This window comes from Spermophilus citellus (assembly GCF_964194105.1).
Source record: "Spermophilus citellus genome assembly, chromosome: 5".
Taxonomy (NCBI): Eukaryota; Metazoa; Chordata; class Mammalia; order Rodentia; family Sciuridae; genus Spermophilus; species Spermophilus citellus.
Window position 1 is genome coordinate 139707501 of NC_138186.1, and position 15972 is coordinate 139723472.

Here is a 15972-nt window from a genome sequence, read left to right on the forward strand (position 1 = left end):
AAAACATTTGATCAAAACAAGTTGGGGAGAGAAATAAGCAAACAACAGTTTTTGAAAGATGAAAAGCTTTAAAATAGGAGTAGTTATAACCTTTTGATAAATTAAGGTAAAAGATGAATCAAAAGTTTCCAGCTTAAGTAGGTGAAATCAGAGAAGAGAAAAAGCAGATTGCATAGCACATACTTCTCTGACACCTGTAGTTTCTAAAACCATTCAGAACATTTTTGTTAAAATTAATTTAAACAAAATTTAATATATTTTTAAATATAAATTATATCATCATTTAATATAAATTAACCTAATTTAAATTAATTTTATTAGTAGTATTATTTAAACTTCTTTTATTAATACTATGGTTTGATTTAAATTTATTTTATTAATTGATATTGTTTATTAACTTATATTAAATTATAGTATGATTTATATTTAAAAACTCATTAAATTTTATTTAAATTAATACAATTTAACAAAGTAAATTTAACATAATATAGATTGAATTATTTAATATTGACTATATAATTTAATATAAATGTCAATAAAGTTAATTTTAATAAAAATGCTCTTAGTTGTTTTGGAAATTACAGGTGGCAGTGAAGTATTAGCTATATTATCTTCTTTTTTCTCCTCTTTGATTTTACCTAACTTAAGCTAGAACCTTTTGGTTTATCTTTTGTTTTACTTTACAAAAATTAAAAAAAAAAGGAAGAAAAACACCTAGTAGCTACACACATATCAGCTTTTCCTTTCTTATTTCTAAATTTCACCTTAACATTTGCATTATTTTACCAAAATTAAGATGCCATCAGTTGTTACTCCTGAGAAGAATATCAAAGTATATATTTTGCTTCGACCTGCCAAATTACTTGGAATCTTATTCCAGTAGACTTCACATGGTTGGGAAAAGCAGAGTTCAGATTTGTCATGAGAGATTTTTATATATTCGGCTCACTCCATTGTGTCTAGGTGAGCCTTTGGGTTTCAATGCCTGGAAACACACTTCTTATATTTCAGAATTGAAGAGCTCTTGGAAACAGCGACCTCACTGCATTCTTGAGAAAAATATGTTATACAGGTACTCAGAAAATTACAAAGATTAATATAGATTCAAGATTTTTTTTTAAGGCAAGGGGTTTAATGGAGAAAACAGCAAGATAGCCTTAGAAATTTCATACTCCCTGCATTCTTAGGAAAAGCTTCTACATTGTAAAGAATAACACCAAACAGAAAATATTGTGCTTTCAGTTTCCTTGTCTCATAAATTTTATTAAAGTTTCATTAAAGACCCTGCATTTGCTAGCCTTTTTATTGAATACTTTTTTGAGATATTCTATTAATGTCTATGACTGGATTTTATTTGGTCTCACATTAATGTCGCTCCCTGTGACAAAGGGTACATGGGAGGCAGGCAGGATCAGCCTGTCCTCTCCGAGGCACCAGCTGTCGGAACCAGGCTCTGACAGAGGTAGTGAAGGGCACTAGCGTCTCCTGGACTGAGCGAGAGGGTAAGTATCTGAGTAATATTAATTGTGTATAAATGCCACATTTTTTATGCATTCATCTACTAAGTTGCTTCCACAATTTAGCTAATGTGAATTTTGCTGCTATAAACATTGACGTGGCTGTGTCCCTGTAGTATGCAGTTTTTAAGTCCTTTGGGTATAGACCAAAAAGAGGGATAGCTAGGTCAAATGGTGGTTCTATTCCCAAATTTCCAAGGAATCTCCAAACTGCTCTCCATATTGGCTCCACCAATCTACAGTCCCACCGACAGTGTAGGAGTGTACATTTTTCCTGAAATCCTCACCAACACTTATCGTTGTTGTCTTCATCATAGCTGCCATTTTCAAAAATCGCTGACATTCTAACTGGAGGGAGGTGCAATTAAACCCCTCTCTCTCACCATGCACAAAACTCCACTCAAATGAATCAAGGACCTAGGAATAAAACCAGAGAGCTTGCATGTAACAGAAGAAAAAGTAGGCCCTAATTCCAATCATATGGGATTAGTCCCAAAATTCCTTAATAAGACTCCTATAGCACAAGAAGTAAAATCAAGTATCAATAAATGAGATAGATTCAAACTAAAAAAGTTTCTTCTCCACAAAACAAACAATCTGGGAGGTGAATAGAGATCCTACATCTTGGGAGAAAATTTTTGCCCCATCACACATCAGATAGAGCACTAATCTCTAGGGCATAGAAAGAACTCACAAATCTGAACACACACACACACACACACACACACACAAATGAATAAATAAATAAATAAAATAACCTGGGCATCCTCTTTTTAAACCCATCGCAGATTTCATGCCCACCTTCACACCACTGCCAGTGTCCCCGGACAACAGTGCCAGACTTGTACTCTAGGATCTTCTAAATATTTAGCACTTTAAAGAAGCCATAACCCTTTTTGATGCTTTACAGCATGGCCTTTAGCAAAAGAACTCTGTATTTGTAGACAAAAAGAGAAAGAAAAAAAGCTGATATATATATGTATATAGATACTAGGTTTTTTTTTTTTTTTGCATCTTGTTTTTTTTTTTTTTTTTTTTTTGCTATAGCTCTTTTTAAAAATTTTGTTTTGTTTGCTGTAGCACTTTTTGTTTATAAAATTTTGCTCCAGTGTAGCAGGTAATCATCACCAGTCTTCAATTCTGATGTACTTTTGTAAGCAACTGTACAGAGCAGCATTAGTGAACCATTAGCTCCAAACTCTTTTTTTTTAAATGATTATATTTGTTAAATTTAATGGCATTAAGATAAAAATGATACATTTAAATAACAGGAAACATGAAAAATCCAAACCACCTGAGGGAGATCTCAGATTTAGAGAAGAAGAAAACCAAATATGATGTTGCAAAATGTTGAGAATATTTAGTTTATCCCAAATAACCTGGTACAAGTACTGAAAGAAAATTCCAGTGCAGAGGGCCTTATCATGAAGCTTAGTGGATAAATTCTAAGATACTTTTAATCCAAATACTATGACCCCTATCCATTTTACTTATTTCCATTTCTATAGAAAAGTCACCTCACATTAATTCAGTTTTCCAGATGTTAAATATGTCCAGAAGTAAGAGTATTTTTATGAGTCAACCCCAACGTGGAATCACATGATCCATTGCCAATGGAAAAGTTACTTAGTAAGAATATTTCATTAAATATCTGGACTGTTTATCTACATACTTTGGGGGCTCTACAATAATGCCTATCAACACATTTTTTAAAACATTTGATCAAAAAACTTGGGGGAGAGAAAGAAGCTAACATCAGTTTTTGAAAGATGAAAGGCTTTAAAAAAGGAGTAGTTTCAACCTTTTCGTAAATGAAGGTAAAAGATAATCAAAAGTTTCTAGCTTAAGTAGGTGAAATCAGAGAAGAGAAAAAGCAGATTGCATAGCACATACTTCTCTAACACCTGTAGTTTCTAAAACCATTCAGAATACTTTTATTAAAATTAATTCAAATAAAATTTAATAAATTTTTAAATATAAATTATATTATCATTTAATATAAATTGATCTGATTTAAATTTATTTTATTAATTAATATTGTTTAAATTTATTTTATTAATACTATTGTTTGATTTAAATTTCTTTTCTTAATTGATTTTTTAAATTTTGACTAAATTTTAGATTGATTTATATTTAAAAGCTCATTAAATTTCATTTAAATTAATACAATTTAACAAAGTCAATTTAAATAACATTTAATATAGATTAAATCATTTAATATGAACTATATAATATAATAAAAAAATTAATAAAATTAATTTTAATAAAAATCCTCTTAGTGGTTTTAGAAACTACAGGTGTCTGAGAAATATTAGCAAAAGCAATTCTAAGCAGGAAGTGTGAATCTGGCGGTATAGCGATACCAGATTTCAAACTGTACTACAGAGCCAGAGTAACCAAAACAGCATGGTACTGGTACCAAAACAGGCGGGTGAACCAATGGTACAGAATAGAGGACACAGAGACCAATCCACAAAATTACAACTTTCTTATATTTGATAAAGGGGCTAAAAGCATGCAATGGAGGAAGGATAGCGTCTTCAACAAACGGTGCTGGGAAAACTGGAAATCCATATACAACAAAATGAAACTGAATCCCTTTCTCTCGCCATGCACAAAAGTTAACACAAAATGGATCAAAGAGCTTGATATCAAATCAGAGACTCTGCATCTCATAGAAGAAAAAGTTGGCTCCGATCCACATATTGTGGTGCCGGGCTCCAAATTCCTTAATAGGACATCCATAGCACAAGAGTTAATAACAAGAATCAACAAATGGGACTGACTTAAACTAAAAAGTTTTTTTTTTCTTTTTTTTTTTTCTTCTCAGCAAGAGAAACAATAAGAGAGGTAAATAGGGAGCCTACATCCTGGGAACAAATTTTTACTCCTCACACTTCAGATAGAGCCCTAATATCCAGAGTATACAAAGAACTCAAAATATTAAACCATAAGATAACAAATAACCCAATCAACAAATGGGCCAAGGACCTGAACAGAGACTTCTCAGAGGAGGACATACAATCAATCAACAAGTACATGAATAAATGCTCACCATCTCTAGCAGTCAGAGAAATGCAAATCAAAACCACCCTAAGATATCACCTCACTCCAGTAAGATTGGCATCCATTATGAAGTCAAACAACAATAAGAACTGGCGAGGATGTGGGGAAAAGGGTACACTTGTACATTGCTGGTGGGACTGCAAATTGGTGCGGTCAATTTGGAAAGCAATATGGAGATTCCTGGGAAAGCTGGGAATGGAACCACCATTTGACCCAGCTATAGCCCTTCTCGGAATATTCCCTGAAGACCTTAAAAGAGCGTACTATAGGGATACTGCCACATCAGTGTGCACAGCAGCACAATTCACAATAGCTAGACTGTGGAACCCACCTAGATGCCCTTTAGTAGACGAATGGATAAAAAAAAAAAAATGTGGCATTTACACACAATGGAGTATTACGCAGCACCAAGAAATGACAAAATCATGGAATTTGCAGGGAAATGGATGGCATTAGAGCAGATTATGCTAAGTGAATCTAGCCAATCCCTAAAAAACAAATGCTAAATGTCTTCTTTGATATAAGGAGAGCAACTAAGAACAGAGCAGGGAGGAAGAGCATGAGGAAAAGATTAACATGAAAGAGAGACAAGTGGTGGGAGGGAAAGGGAGAGAGAAGGGAAATCGCATGGAAATGGAAGGAGACCCTCATTGTTACACAAAATTAAATATAAGAGGATGTGAGGGAAAAGGGGGAAAAAAAAACAAGGGAGAGAATTGAATTACAGCAGATGGGGTAGAGAGAGAAGATGGGAGGGGAGGGAGAGGAGATAGTAGGCGATAGGAAAGGTACCAGAATACAACAGTCACTAATATGGCATTATGTAGAAACGTGGATGTGTAACCGATGTGATTCTGCAATCTGTATTTGGGGTAAAAATGGGAGTTTATAACCCACTTGAATCAAATGTATGAAAGATGATATGTCAAGAGCTTTGTAATGTTTTGAATAACCAATAAAAAAACATTTTCCCATTTCAAAAAATGACATTGGTGATTTATTGTGATCACTTTATACACAGCAGAACTACATTTAATTCTCTGTCCTAGTTATAAAAGTCACTAGATGCGAAAGCATCTACTTTCACAGTTTGTATATAACATTTATGGACTATCTTAAATTCGTTTTAAAAAATATTTATTATTTAGCCTTTAGTGGACACAACATCTTTATTTTATTTATTTTTTTATGTAGTGCTGAGGATCAAACCCCATGCCTCACGCATGCTAGGCGAACTAGCTGCTACTTGAGCCATATCCCCAACACTCTCTTAAATTCTTATTTTCACCTTGCTTCTTTATGATAATGAGAATTCAAACTTATGGGTAATATATCATTCACTGAACAACTTCTCAGTCCAAATCAATCCTTCTACTATTGTATTGTCACTGGAGTGTTATGTTAATCTTCCTACAAATGTGTGCGGAACATTTCATTGATTATGCCAATTCTTAAAAATACAAATGTGCCGAGCCCTAATATCCAGAGTATACAAAGAACTCAAAGACTAAACATTAAGAAAACAAATAACCCGATCAACAAATGGGCCAAGGACCTGAACAGACACTTCTCAGAGAAGGATATATAATTAATCAAAAAATACACGGAAAAAATGCTCACCATCTCTAGCAATCAGAGAAATGCAAATTAAAACCACTCTAAGATACCATATCAGTCCAGTAAGAATGGCAGCCACTAGGAAGTCAAACAACAACAAGTGCTGGCAAGGATGTGGGGGAAAAGGTACACTTGTACATTGCCGGTGGGACTGCAAATTGGTGCAGCCAATTTGGAAAGCATTATGGAGATTCCTTGGAAAGCTGGGAATGGAACCACCATCCGACCCAGCTATTCCCCTTCTCGGACTATTCCCAGAGACCTAAAAAGAGCACACTATAGGGATACAGCTACATCAATGTTCATAGCAGCACAATTCACAATAGCTAGAACGTGGAACCAACCTAGATGCCAGTCAATAGATGAATGGATAAAAAAATGTGGCATTTGTACACAATGGAATATTACTCAGCACTAAAAAATAACAAAATCATGGCATTTGCAGGGACATGGATGGCATGAGAGCAGATTATGCTAAGTGAAGTTAGCCAATCCCTAGAAAAGAAATGCTGAATGTCTTCTTTCATATAAGGAGGGGGGACTCAAAACAGAGCAGGCTGGAAGAGCATGAAAAGAAGATTACCATTTAGAAGGGACAAGAGGTGGGAGGGAATGGGAGAGAGAAGGGGAATTTCATGGAAATGGAAGGATACCCTCACTGTTATACAAAATTACATATAAGAGGATGTGAGGGGAAAGGGGAAAAAAGGAGAGAAATGAATTACAGTAGACGGGGTAGAGAGAGATTGTGGGAGGGGAGGGGAGGGGACAGAAGGGGGGATAGGGAGGGAATAGGAAAGGCAGCAGAATATAACAGACACTAGTATGGCAGTGTGTATAAACTCGGATGTATAACCAATGTGATCCCGCAAACTGTACACGTGGTAAAAATAAGAATTCATACCCCACTTGAATCAAATGTATGAAATATGATATGTCAAGATCATTGTAATGTTTTGAGCAACCAATAAAAATTTAAAAAAAGAAACAAGAAGAGACAAGGCCCATATTAAAGAGATTTAAAAATTCTACTGAAATCTATAAGAAAATGTTTGAATGAATTATGAGGTATTAAAAAAAAGTACAAACTTAATATCTTGCATAGAATTTATCACCCTATGTTTATAGACTCAAAAAGCCTTCATTATTTTAATCTTCAACTGTGTTTTAACAAAGCCCCATTATTAAGGGCTCTCTACTTCTGGCTTATTCTTTCTTACTTAGTCTTTTCCCCCATATGAGATCCTCACCACCACAGTCATCAATGGCTGACCTTGCATTATAATTCAAGGATCACTCTATGTAACATCTTCTCCATTGATTGACTGTATTCAATTGCACTTCATAGCAGGAAATGTATATAACACAGCTTCATGTTGTTCACAATATCTACCACAATACCTTGTACTTTGGGGGCACTGAATACATGTATAAGGATATACTTATGATTATTGGATGCTTTTTGTCACATGTGTTCGCGAATGAGCCAGGGTTTTCCCTCCATATCCCCCATAGTTTCCAGGAATATTCCAAACATATTTACAAGAAGAGAAATGCTTTTATTTGGATGGTCAGTTTTGAATACAGTAGGTAGGTATCTCTCTCAGATTGAAATATAAAATGACAAACAGCTGTGGTCAGAGTGAACCACGCTAGAAGACTGAATCTGAGTGATCAGAAATGCCTTTCAGCAGTAGGAGCAACAACCACTGGAACCAGATTCAAGCCAAATGTGATAGGTCTTACACTGAAAAAGGATCATTATTTGTGATTTAAAACAATAAACAAACACAGAACACCTAAAGAGAAGGAGGCACCCTGCTATAATTTGGATCTGGAATGTTGCCCAAAGGTCATGTGTTGAAAGCTTAGACCCCAATGTAACAGCATTCAGAACGGACTCTACAGAAAGGTGAATTGAATCCTGGGCTCTAACCTCATCTGTGGATCAATCCACTGATGGGTTCACGATTGGACAGGACTATTGGGAGTTGGTAAAAACTGTGGGCGGTAGGGCCTAGTTGGAGGGTAGGCCATTGGCGTTGATTCCCTGGAAGGGTACATCATATTCCTCAGTCCTTTCTTCCCCTCACCTGATCTCCATGATCTCCATGAGTTGATCCCCTGATCTCCATGAGTTGAGCAGCTCTGTTTTGAAGCCAGGCTCTCTGCCATGGTAATCTGCCTCACTTCAGGCCACAGCAATGGAGCCTGAAATTGAACCAAAATAAATATTTACTCATTTAATTTTCTCAGGTATGTTGTCAAAGTGATGAAAAAGTCTTCTAACACACACACACACACACACACACACACACACACACACAGGAGGAATGGTCTAAAGGGAGAAAAGGACACTTGGTATTGTTGATGCCTTCTTCAACAGTAGACACAGCTGGGGTACAGCGTGGATTCGCACTTCAGCAGATGCTAAAAGGGGCTTAAATTTTTATATTAGTCTTTTATGAGGAGAGATTGACTAACACAGGCCTGATTTCTCTCTCAGATTTGGAGATGAATAAGAAGGACCAAGAAGATTTCCTTTTCTAGCACAGGACACAAATGCAGTCACTAGTTTCTGATACCAATCTGAGTAATTATGTCTACTTGCTCTATCTTGAAGGCAAGAGACATTATGAGGTGATTATTATAATCCTTAGAATCTATTTAACCATTAATTTTCCAAAAATTCTGCCTTTTTTTAAATCTTATTTCTGCCACCTTGAGGTTTTGTTCCCTGAACAGACATATAGAAAGAACAGCTCAAGGAAAAGAGTCTCCTGAATATGGGCTCTGGGAAGAGAGTAATGGGAGCAAACCCAAACCCCTTCTAAAGGGTAATGAGGAAAATGATCCTAAACAAAACAAAAAGCAAATATGAACAAAGTGGCAGCAGGCTCTATTTGTTGGCCACTTTCTCTGCACCAGCCATCAGGTGAGAACTACACACTATGTTCTCATTTACTGTTCAACTCATGCTTGGGAGAGAGGTTTTCTAAATGCATTCTGTCAGTTTAGCTCCAAAATTGCTTTGGTCCCAACTGGTATGTCTGTTACAGCCCATGTGCTTCATCTCTTTGCTTTGTCCCCAACTCTACAAAACTGCCTCCTCATTAACTTGTTGGAATTTAAACACCTTGGAAACCAGGGCCTTATCTTAACTCCTTCTGATCCTTAGAGGTATGGGAATTAAATTTAGGATTGTTACTCCATCGTAGAAAATTTCTCAACTTTTTATTTCACTCTGTACTGTTTAAACCTGGATTATATTTGGCATTGATAAACAACAATAGGTTAAGTGAACATCAACCTGTTGGCTCTAAAACAAATTTTCTTAAGTGAAATTTAAGTGGAATTTTTGAGCACTTAAATAAACTCAATCAGAATTAACAAGGACCAAATAATATTAAAATGAACTCGAAAATTTATAGATTAACAGCAAAAATTTATTTTTGGAAAGGGTAAAGATGGTTCTTTAGTGACATTTAATCCATATTATAATTTGAGTTCTGAGAATGATTAAGACTTTGTGATGGTTAATTTTACATGTTAACTCGTCCTGGCTACGATGCCCAGACACTTGGCCAACTTTTATTCTGGGTGCGTCTGTGCTGGTGTTATGGGGTGAGATTTACTTTTGAATCGGGGACTTTTAGTTAAATAGATTCCATTCTGTAATGGAGAGAGACCTCACCTCGTCAACCGAATGCAACTGAATGGGACAAAAAGCCCACCTCTCCCAGACAAGAGGGAACTGTCCAGTGAACTACCTTTGGATTTCATCTACAACATTGATTCTTCCTGGCTCCACAGCACACTGCCTTGGGACTCAAACTAGAACACTTTCCTGGATCTCTAGCTCCTCCCAGCCAACCCTGCCCAATCCTGTGAGCCAATAGCTGACAGGCAAGTGCAGGGAAGAAGCAGAGGCCCTGCAGGGGGTGAGTGTGTGCTACTGGATGCCAGTCCCTGGTCAAAGCGCAGGACAGGCTTCTGAGTTTACAGGCAGGAAGGGATGATTAGTGTTGGTGCAGCCCCAGGAACCCCGCGCTCTGAGGAATTCTGAGCGCTTGGGTCATAATTGACCCCGGCAACGCCAGAGGACGTTCGGGGCAGAGAAGTGGACGGTGATGGACGCGCTTTTCAGAGCTGGTCCCATGGATCACTGAAGTGGCCACGATGTGGTCCTGGTTTGGAGGCCTGGGCTCAGGCTTGGGCCACTTCTTGGGTCAGGTGGGGAGCAGCTTGGCTTTCCTCACCGGCCATAGCTCCAGCTTCGCCGGGGAAATGCTTCCGGGTGACTTAGGAGACCCAGAGGCAGCTTTACATCATTGTTGGAGAAAGGAAATGGAAACTACTGATTCCACACTAAGATGTGAGAATGAAAGACTGAAAGAGTATTGTACTGACCTGGAAGAAAAGCATGAAGCATCAGAGCGACAAATAAACCATCAGTCTGTAAGTTACCAAAACCAACTGCAACAGAAAGAGGTAGAGATCAGCCATCTTAAAGCAGGACAGATTGTACTGCAAGATCAAATGTTCCAACTACAGGCAGCCGCTCAATCAGTACACTCGGGAGCTTGTGGTGTGCCAACAACAACTGCACCGGCTCCGTTCGGTTCCCTGATCAGTAGTCATTTTTCAGCCTTTCGTGATGACGACATGGACTCTAGTGACATAATCTTATCACAACAAGAAACAAACAGATTATCAACTGAAGCTGCAAAACATGAATCTGAAGTTGGCCACTCGAGGCAGATTGCTGAGGCTCAGGGAACACACCATTCTGACTCAAGTGAAATCTGCAAAGTACAAAATACTGTCAAGACTCTTCAACCAAACCAAAGTCCAGACATATATGATCATCAGCATGAAATTTCAGTTTGGGAGCAGAGTTCTACTGTGGCAGAAAAGGGAAGAATCCTTCCTCAGAGCTCAGCAGTGGAAGAAGTGTTCAGGCTTCAACAAGCCCTGGCTGATGCGGAGAAGGAAATCGTGAGACTAAATGGTTTAAACCAGGATAACCGTCTGGCTGAAGACCATCTGAAACTTAAAATGCATGTTGAAGCTTTAGAAAAAGAGAAGGCATCATTGAGTCAAGAAAAAGAGGAACTTCAGATGTCACTGTCAAAATGGAGCTGTGACTACCAAGTCATGAAAAACAGAGCTTCAACAGACATGAATTTGAATGTACAATTACTAGACTTAAAACTTCACTTGAAGGCAAAGGAGGAAGAACTGAATCAGACTATCAATGAAAAGAAAATGCTGATAGCCGAGTTAGAAGAACTGGATCATCAGAATCAGGAAGCTACAAAGCACATGATTTTGATACAAGAGGAGCTATCCAAACAACGGAATGAAGGAGACCTTGTCATCAAGAAGTTGGAACAAGATCTAGATGATGAAAAAAAGAGAGTTCATCAACTTGAGGATGATCAAATGAACATATCCCAAGAGTTGCATGTGCAGAAGGAGAAGTTAACTGAGAACGCACAGAGCCTCAGTGATTTGCACTTAACTAAGCAGAAGCTTGAAGGTAAAGTAGAAGATTTAGCAGATCAGCTAAATCAGTCACAAAAAAATAGTTTAAACATCCAGCAGGAAAACCTGGGGCTTAAGGATCACATTAGACAACTTGAAGATGAGCTGTCTGGATTTAAGAGCAAGTATCGAACTTCTCTGAATGAAGACTCTAACAGTCATTGTAAGGATGACATGCTTAAAGAACGAGAAGCTGAAGTTAGCAACTTAAGGCAAAATCTTTCTGAAGAGGAACAGCTCAATGAAAATTTAAAGAAAGTTGCCGTTGAACTCAAAACGGAAAATGAAATGTTGATTTTAGCACGTGACGATGTAAGGCGTAAGTTGGAAGAATCTATTGCTGCTTACAATCAAATCTCTCAAGAAAAAGACACTATCACGGAGACTCTCAAAAGAGACAAAGAAGAGATTGAAGCCAAACTGCACCAGGCAGAAAAAAGACTGTTGGAAGAAGCAAATAATCACAGGCAGACTATTCAGGAACTCTCCAATGCACATAATTTGAATACCTGTGTCTTAAAGCTGAAACACGAATGTGCAGTTCAACTCATCCAAGAGAAGGACTTTGAAATAGCAGGACTCAAAAAGAATATTGAGCAAATGACTGCTGATGAAAAAGAAACTGATGAAATTTTGGCATCTTATGTAGAAGAAGAGGAGCGATTGATACAAGTCATAAATGAGAAAGAAGTTTTTATTGAAAAACTCGAAGAAAAAAGTTCACAACTACAAAAGGATTTAGATAAGTGTTCTCAGGCCTTAGGAGAAAATGAAACTTTAAGGCAATCCATCGAAAGAAAGGACAAAAGTCTTACCTACATGAGAGCAGAAAACAACTATCTGCGAGTAGAATTGGAAATACTTAGGGAACAGCACAATCAAGCTGTACCAGTGGCTGAGCCTACAGCTCTTGATGCTGTCACAGAACTAGAATTGGAGGTATCTCAACTGAATATAGTCAAAAATCATCTGGAAGATGAAATTCAAGACCACCTGAATATCATTGAAAACCAAAACCAGCGTAAAATGCAACTACTTCAGTCTTTACAGGAGCAGAAGGAGGAAATGGATGAATTTAAGTACAAATATGAGCAGATGAATGCTGCGCATAGCCAGTTAATTTCAGAAAAAGAGGAGGAAATTAAGAACTTGCAGAAAACTATTGAAGAACTAAAAGCCCAGTTGCCTGGAGAGAAAGGAGATGCTCAAACATTGAATTCTGATATTTTTCAAGAGACCAAAGTAAAAATCCTAAGAGAAAAAGAGGTTCAACACTTACGGGACCAAGAATTACGCCTAAACCGGGAGCTAGAAAGGCTACGCAGCCATCTCTTGGAATCAGAAGAGTCTTACACCCAGGAAATTTTGGCTGCAGAAGACAAAGAAAAACAGTCAATAGCTGAATGGAAGAACAAGGCCGAAAAGCTAGAAGGAGAAGTATCATCATTGCAGGAACGTTTGGATGAAGCAAATGCTCTGTTGGATTCTGCTTCCAGACTGAGAGAAGACTTAGATCTCAAGGAAGAACAGATGGAAGAACTGAAAAAACAAAACGAGCTCCGAAAAGAAATGTTGGACCATGCACAACAGAAATTGTCGACTTTGGTCAACAGCGCAGAAGGAAAAGTGGACAAAGTCCTCATGCGAAACCTTTTTATCGGTCATTTCCAGACACCAAAGGACAAACGTCGTGAAGTATTGCAGTTGATGGGGAGCATCCTGGACATTCCGAAGGACGAAATGGAGCAGTTGCTGAATAAAGATCATGGTGGTGTCAGTAAGTGGATGAGTTGTTTTGGTTCCACGTTCTGCAGCTGTGCCTCTTGGTAACCTAGCTGGAGTTGGACTTGGTGGACCTGGGCATCCTCTTGTTAAACCCATTGCAGATTTCATGCCCACCTTTACACCACTGCCAGTGTCCCCGGACAATAGTGCCAGAGTTGTACTCCAGGATCTTCTAAATATTTAGCATTTGAAAGAAGCCATAACCCTTTTTTACGTTTTACAGCATGGCCTTTTGAAAAAGTACTCATGTGTTTGTAGACAAAAAGAGAAAGCAAAAAAGCTGGTATATGTAAGTGTATAGCTACTAGGTATTTTATTTTATTTTTTTTAGTTGTTGTTGTGATTTTTTGCTATAGTACTTTTTAAAAAATTTGTTTTGTTTTTTGTAGCACTTTTTGTTTCTAGAATTTTGTTCCAATGTAGCAGATAATCATCACCCGTTATCAATTCTGATGTACTTTTGGGAGCAACTGTACAGAGCAGCCTTCTTGAACCACTAGTTCCAACCTCTTTTTTTTAAAACAATAATAATATTTCTTAAATTTAATGGCATTAAGATAAAAACGATACATGTAATTACAGGAAACAAGAAACATCCAACCCATAAGAAGGATGTCTCAGATTTAGAGTACATGAAAACCAAACATAATGTTGCAAAAAGTTGAGAATATTTAGTTCATCCAAGATAACATTGTACAACTACCACGAGAAAATTCCAATGGGGAGGACCTAAACATGAAGCTTAGTGGATAAATTCTAAGATGCTTTGAATCCAAATTCTAGGACCCCTATCCATTTTGCTTATTTCCATTTCTATACGAAAGTCACTTCACATTAATTCAGTTTTCCAGATGATAAACATGTCCAGAAGGAAGAGTATTTTTATGAGTCAACCCCGAAGTGGGATCACAGGATCCATTGCCAATGGAAAAGTTAATTAGTAAGAATGTATCATTAAATATCTGGACTGCTTATCTATATACTATTGGGGGCTCTACAATAATTCTCATAAACACATTTTATAAAACATTTGATCAAAACAAGTTGGGGAGAGAAATAAGCTAACAACAGTTTTTGGAAGATGAAAAGCTTTAAAATAGGAGTAGTTATAACCTTTTGATAAATTAAGGTAAAAGATGAATCAGAAGTTTCCAGCTTAAGTAGGTGAAATCAGAGAAGAGAAAAAGCAGATTGCATAGCACATACTTCTCTGACACCTGTAGTTTCTAAAACCATTCAGAACATTTTTGTTAAAATTAATTTAAACAAAATTTAATATATTTTTAAATATAAATTACATCATCATTTAATATAAATTAACCTAATTTAAATTAATTTTATTAGTAGTATTATTTAAATTTCTTTTATTAATACTATGGTTTGATTTAAATTTCTTTTATTAATTGATATTGTTTATTAACTTATATTAAATTATAGTATGATTTATATTTAAAAACTCATTAAATTTTATTTAAATTAATACAATTTAACAAAGTAAATTTAACATAATATAGATTGAGTTATTTAATATTGACTATATAATTTAATATAAACGTCAATAAAGTTAATTTTAATAAAAATGCTCTTAGTTGTTTTGGAAATTACAGGTGGCAGTGAAGTATTAGCTATAGTATCTTCTTTTTTCTCCTCTTTGATCTTACCTAACTTAAGCTAGAACCTTTTGGTTTATCTTTTGTTTTACTTTACAAAAATAAAAAAAGGAAGAAAAACACCTAGTACCTACACACACATCAGCTTTTCCTTTCTTATTTCTAAATTTCACCTTAACATTTACATTATTTTACCAAAATTAAGATGCCATCAGTTGTTACTCCTGAGAAGAATACCAAAGTATATATTTTGCTTCGACCTGCCAAATTACTTGGAATCTTATTCCAGTAGACTTCACATGGTTGGGAAAAGCAGAGTTCAGATTTGTCATGAGAGACTTTTATATATTCGGCTCACTCCATTGTGTCTAGGTGAGCCTTTGGGTTTCGATGCCTGGAAACACACTTCTTATATTTCAGAATTGAAGAGCTCTTGGAAACAGCGACCTCACCGCATTCTTGAGAAAAATATGTTATACGGGTACTCAGAAAATTACAAAGATTAATATAGATTCAAGATTTTTTTTAAGACAAGGGGTTTAATGGAGAAAACAGCAAGATAGCCTTAGAAATTTCATACTCCCTGCATTCTTAGGAAAAGCTTCTATATTGTAAAGAATAACACCAAACAGAAAAGTTCCTAAGAAAATATTGTGCTTTCAGTTTCCTTGTCTCATAAATTTTATTAAAGTTTCATTAAAGACCCTGTATTTGCTAGCCTTTTTATTAAATACTTTTTTGAGATATTCTATTAATGTCTATGACTGGATTTTATTTGGTCTCACATTAATGTCGCTCCCTGTGACAAAGGGTACATGGGAGGCAGGCAG

General features: G+C 36.4%; 1 protein-coding gene across 1 annotated transcript; it reads left to right on the forward strand.

Annotated features, from left to right (window-relative positions):
• Nucleotides 1-10379: 10379 nt before the first annotated feature.
• On the forward strand, nt 10380-13577 carry LOC308649492 (thyroid receptor-interacting protein 11-like; the record flags this gene model as incomplete). Its single annotated transcript, XM_081295025.1, has 2 exons — nt 10380-12529; nt 13361-13577. 2 exons carry the CDS (start codon nt 10380-10382, stop codon nt 13575-13577), a joined length of 2367 nt encoding a protein of 788 aa, XP_081151151.1.
• Between the last annotated feature and the right edge of the window lie 2395 nt (nt 13578-15972).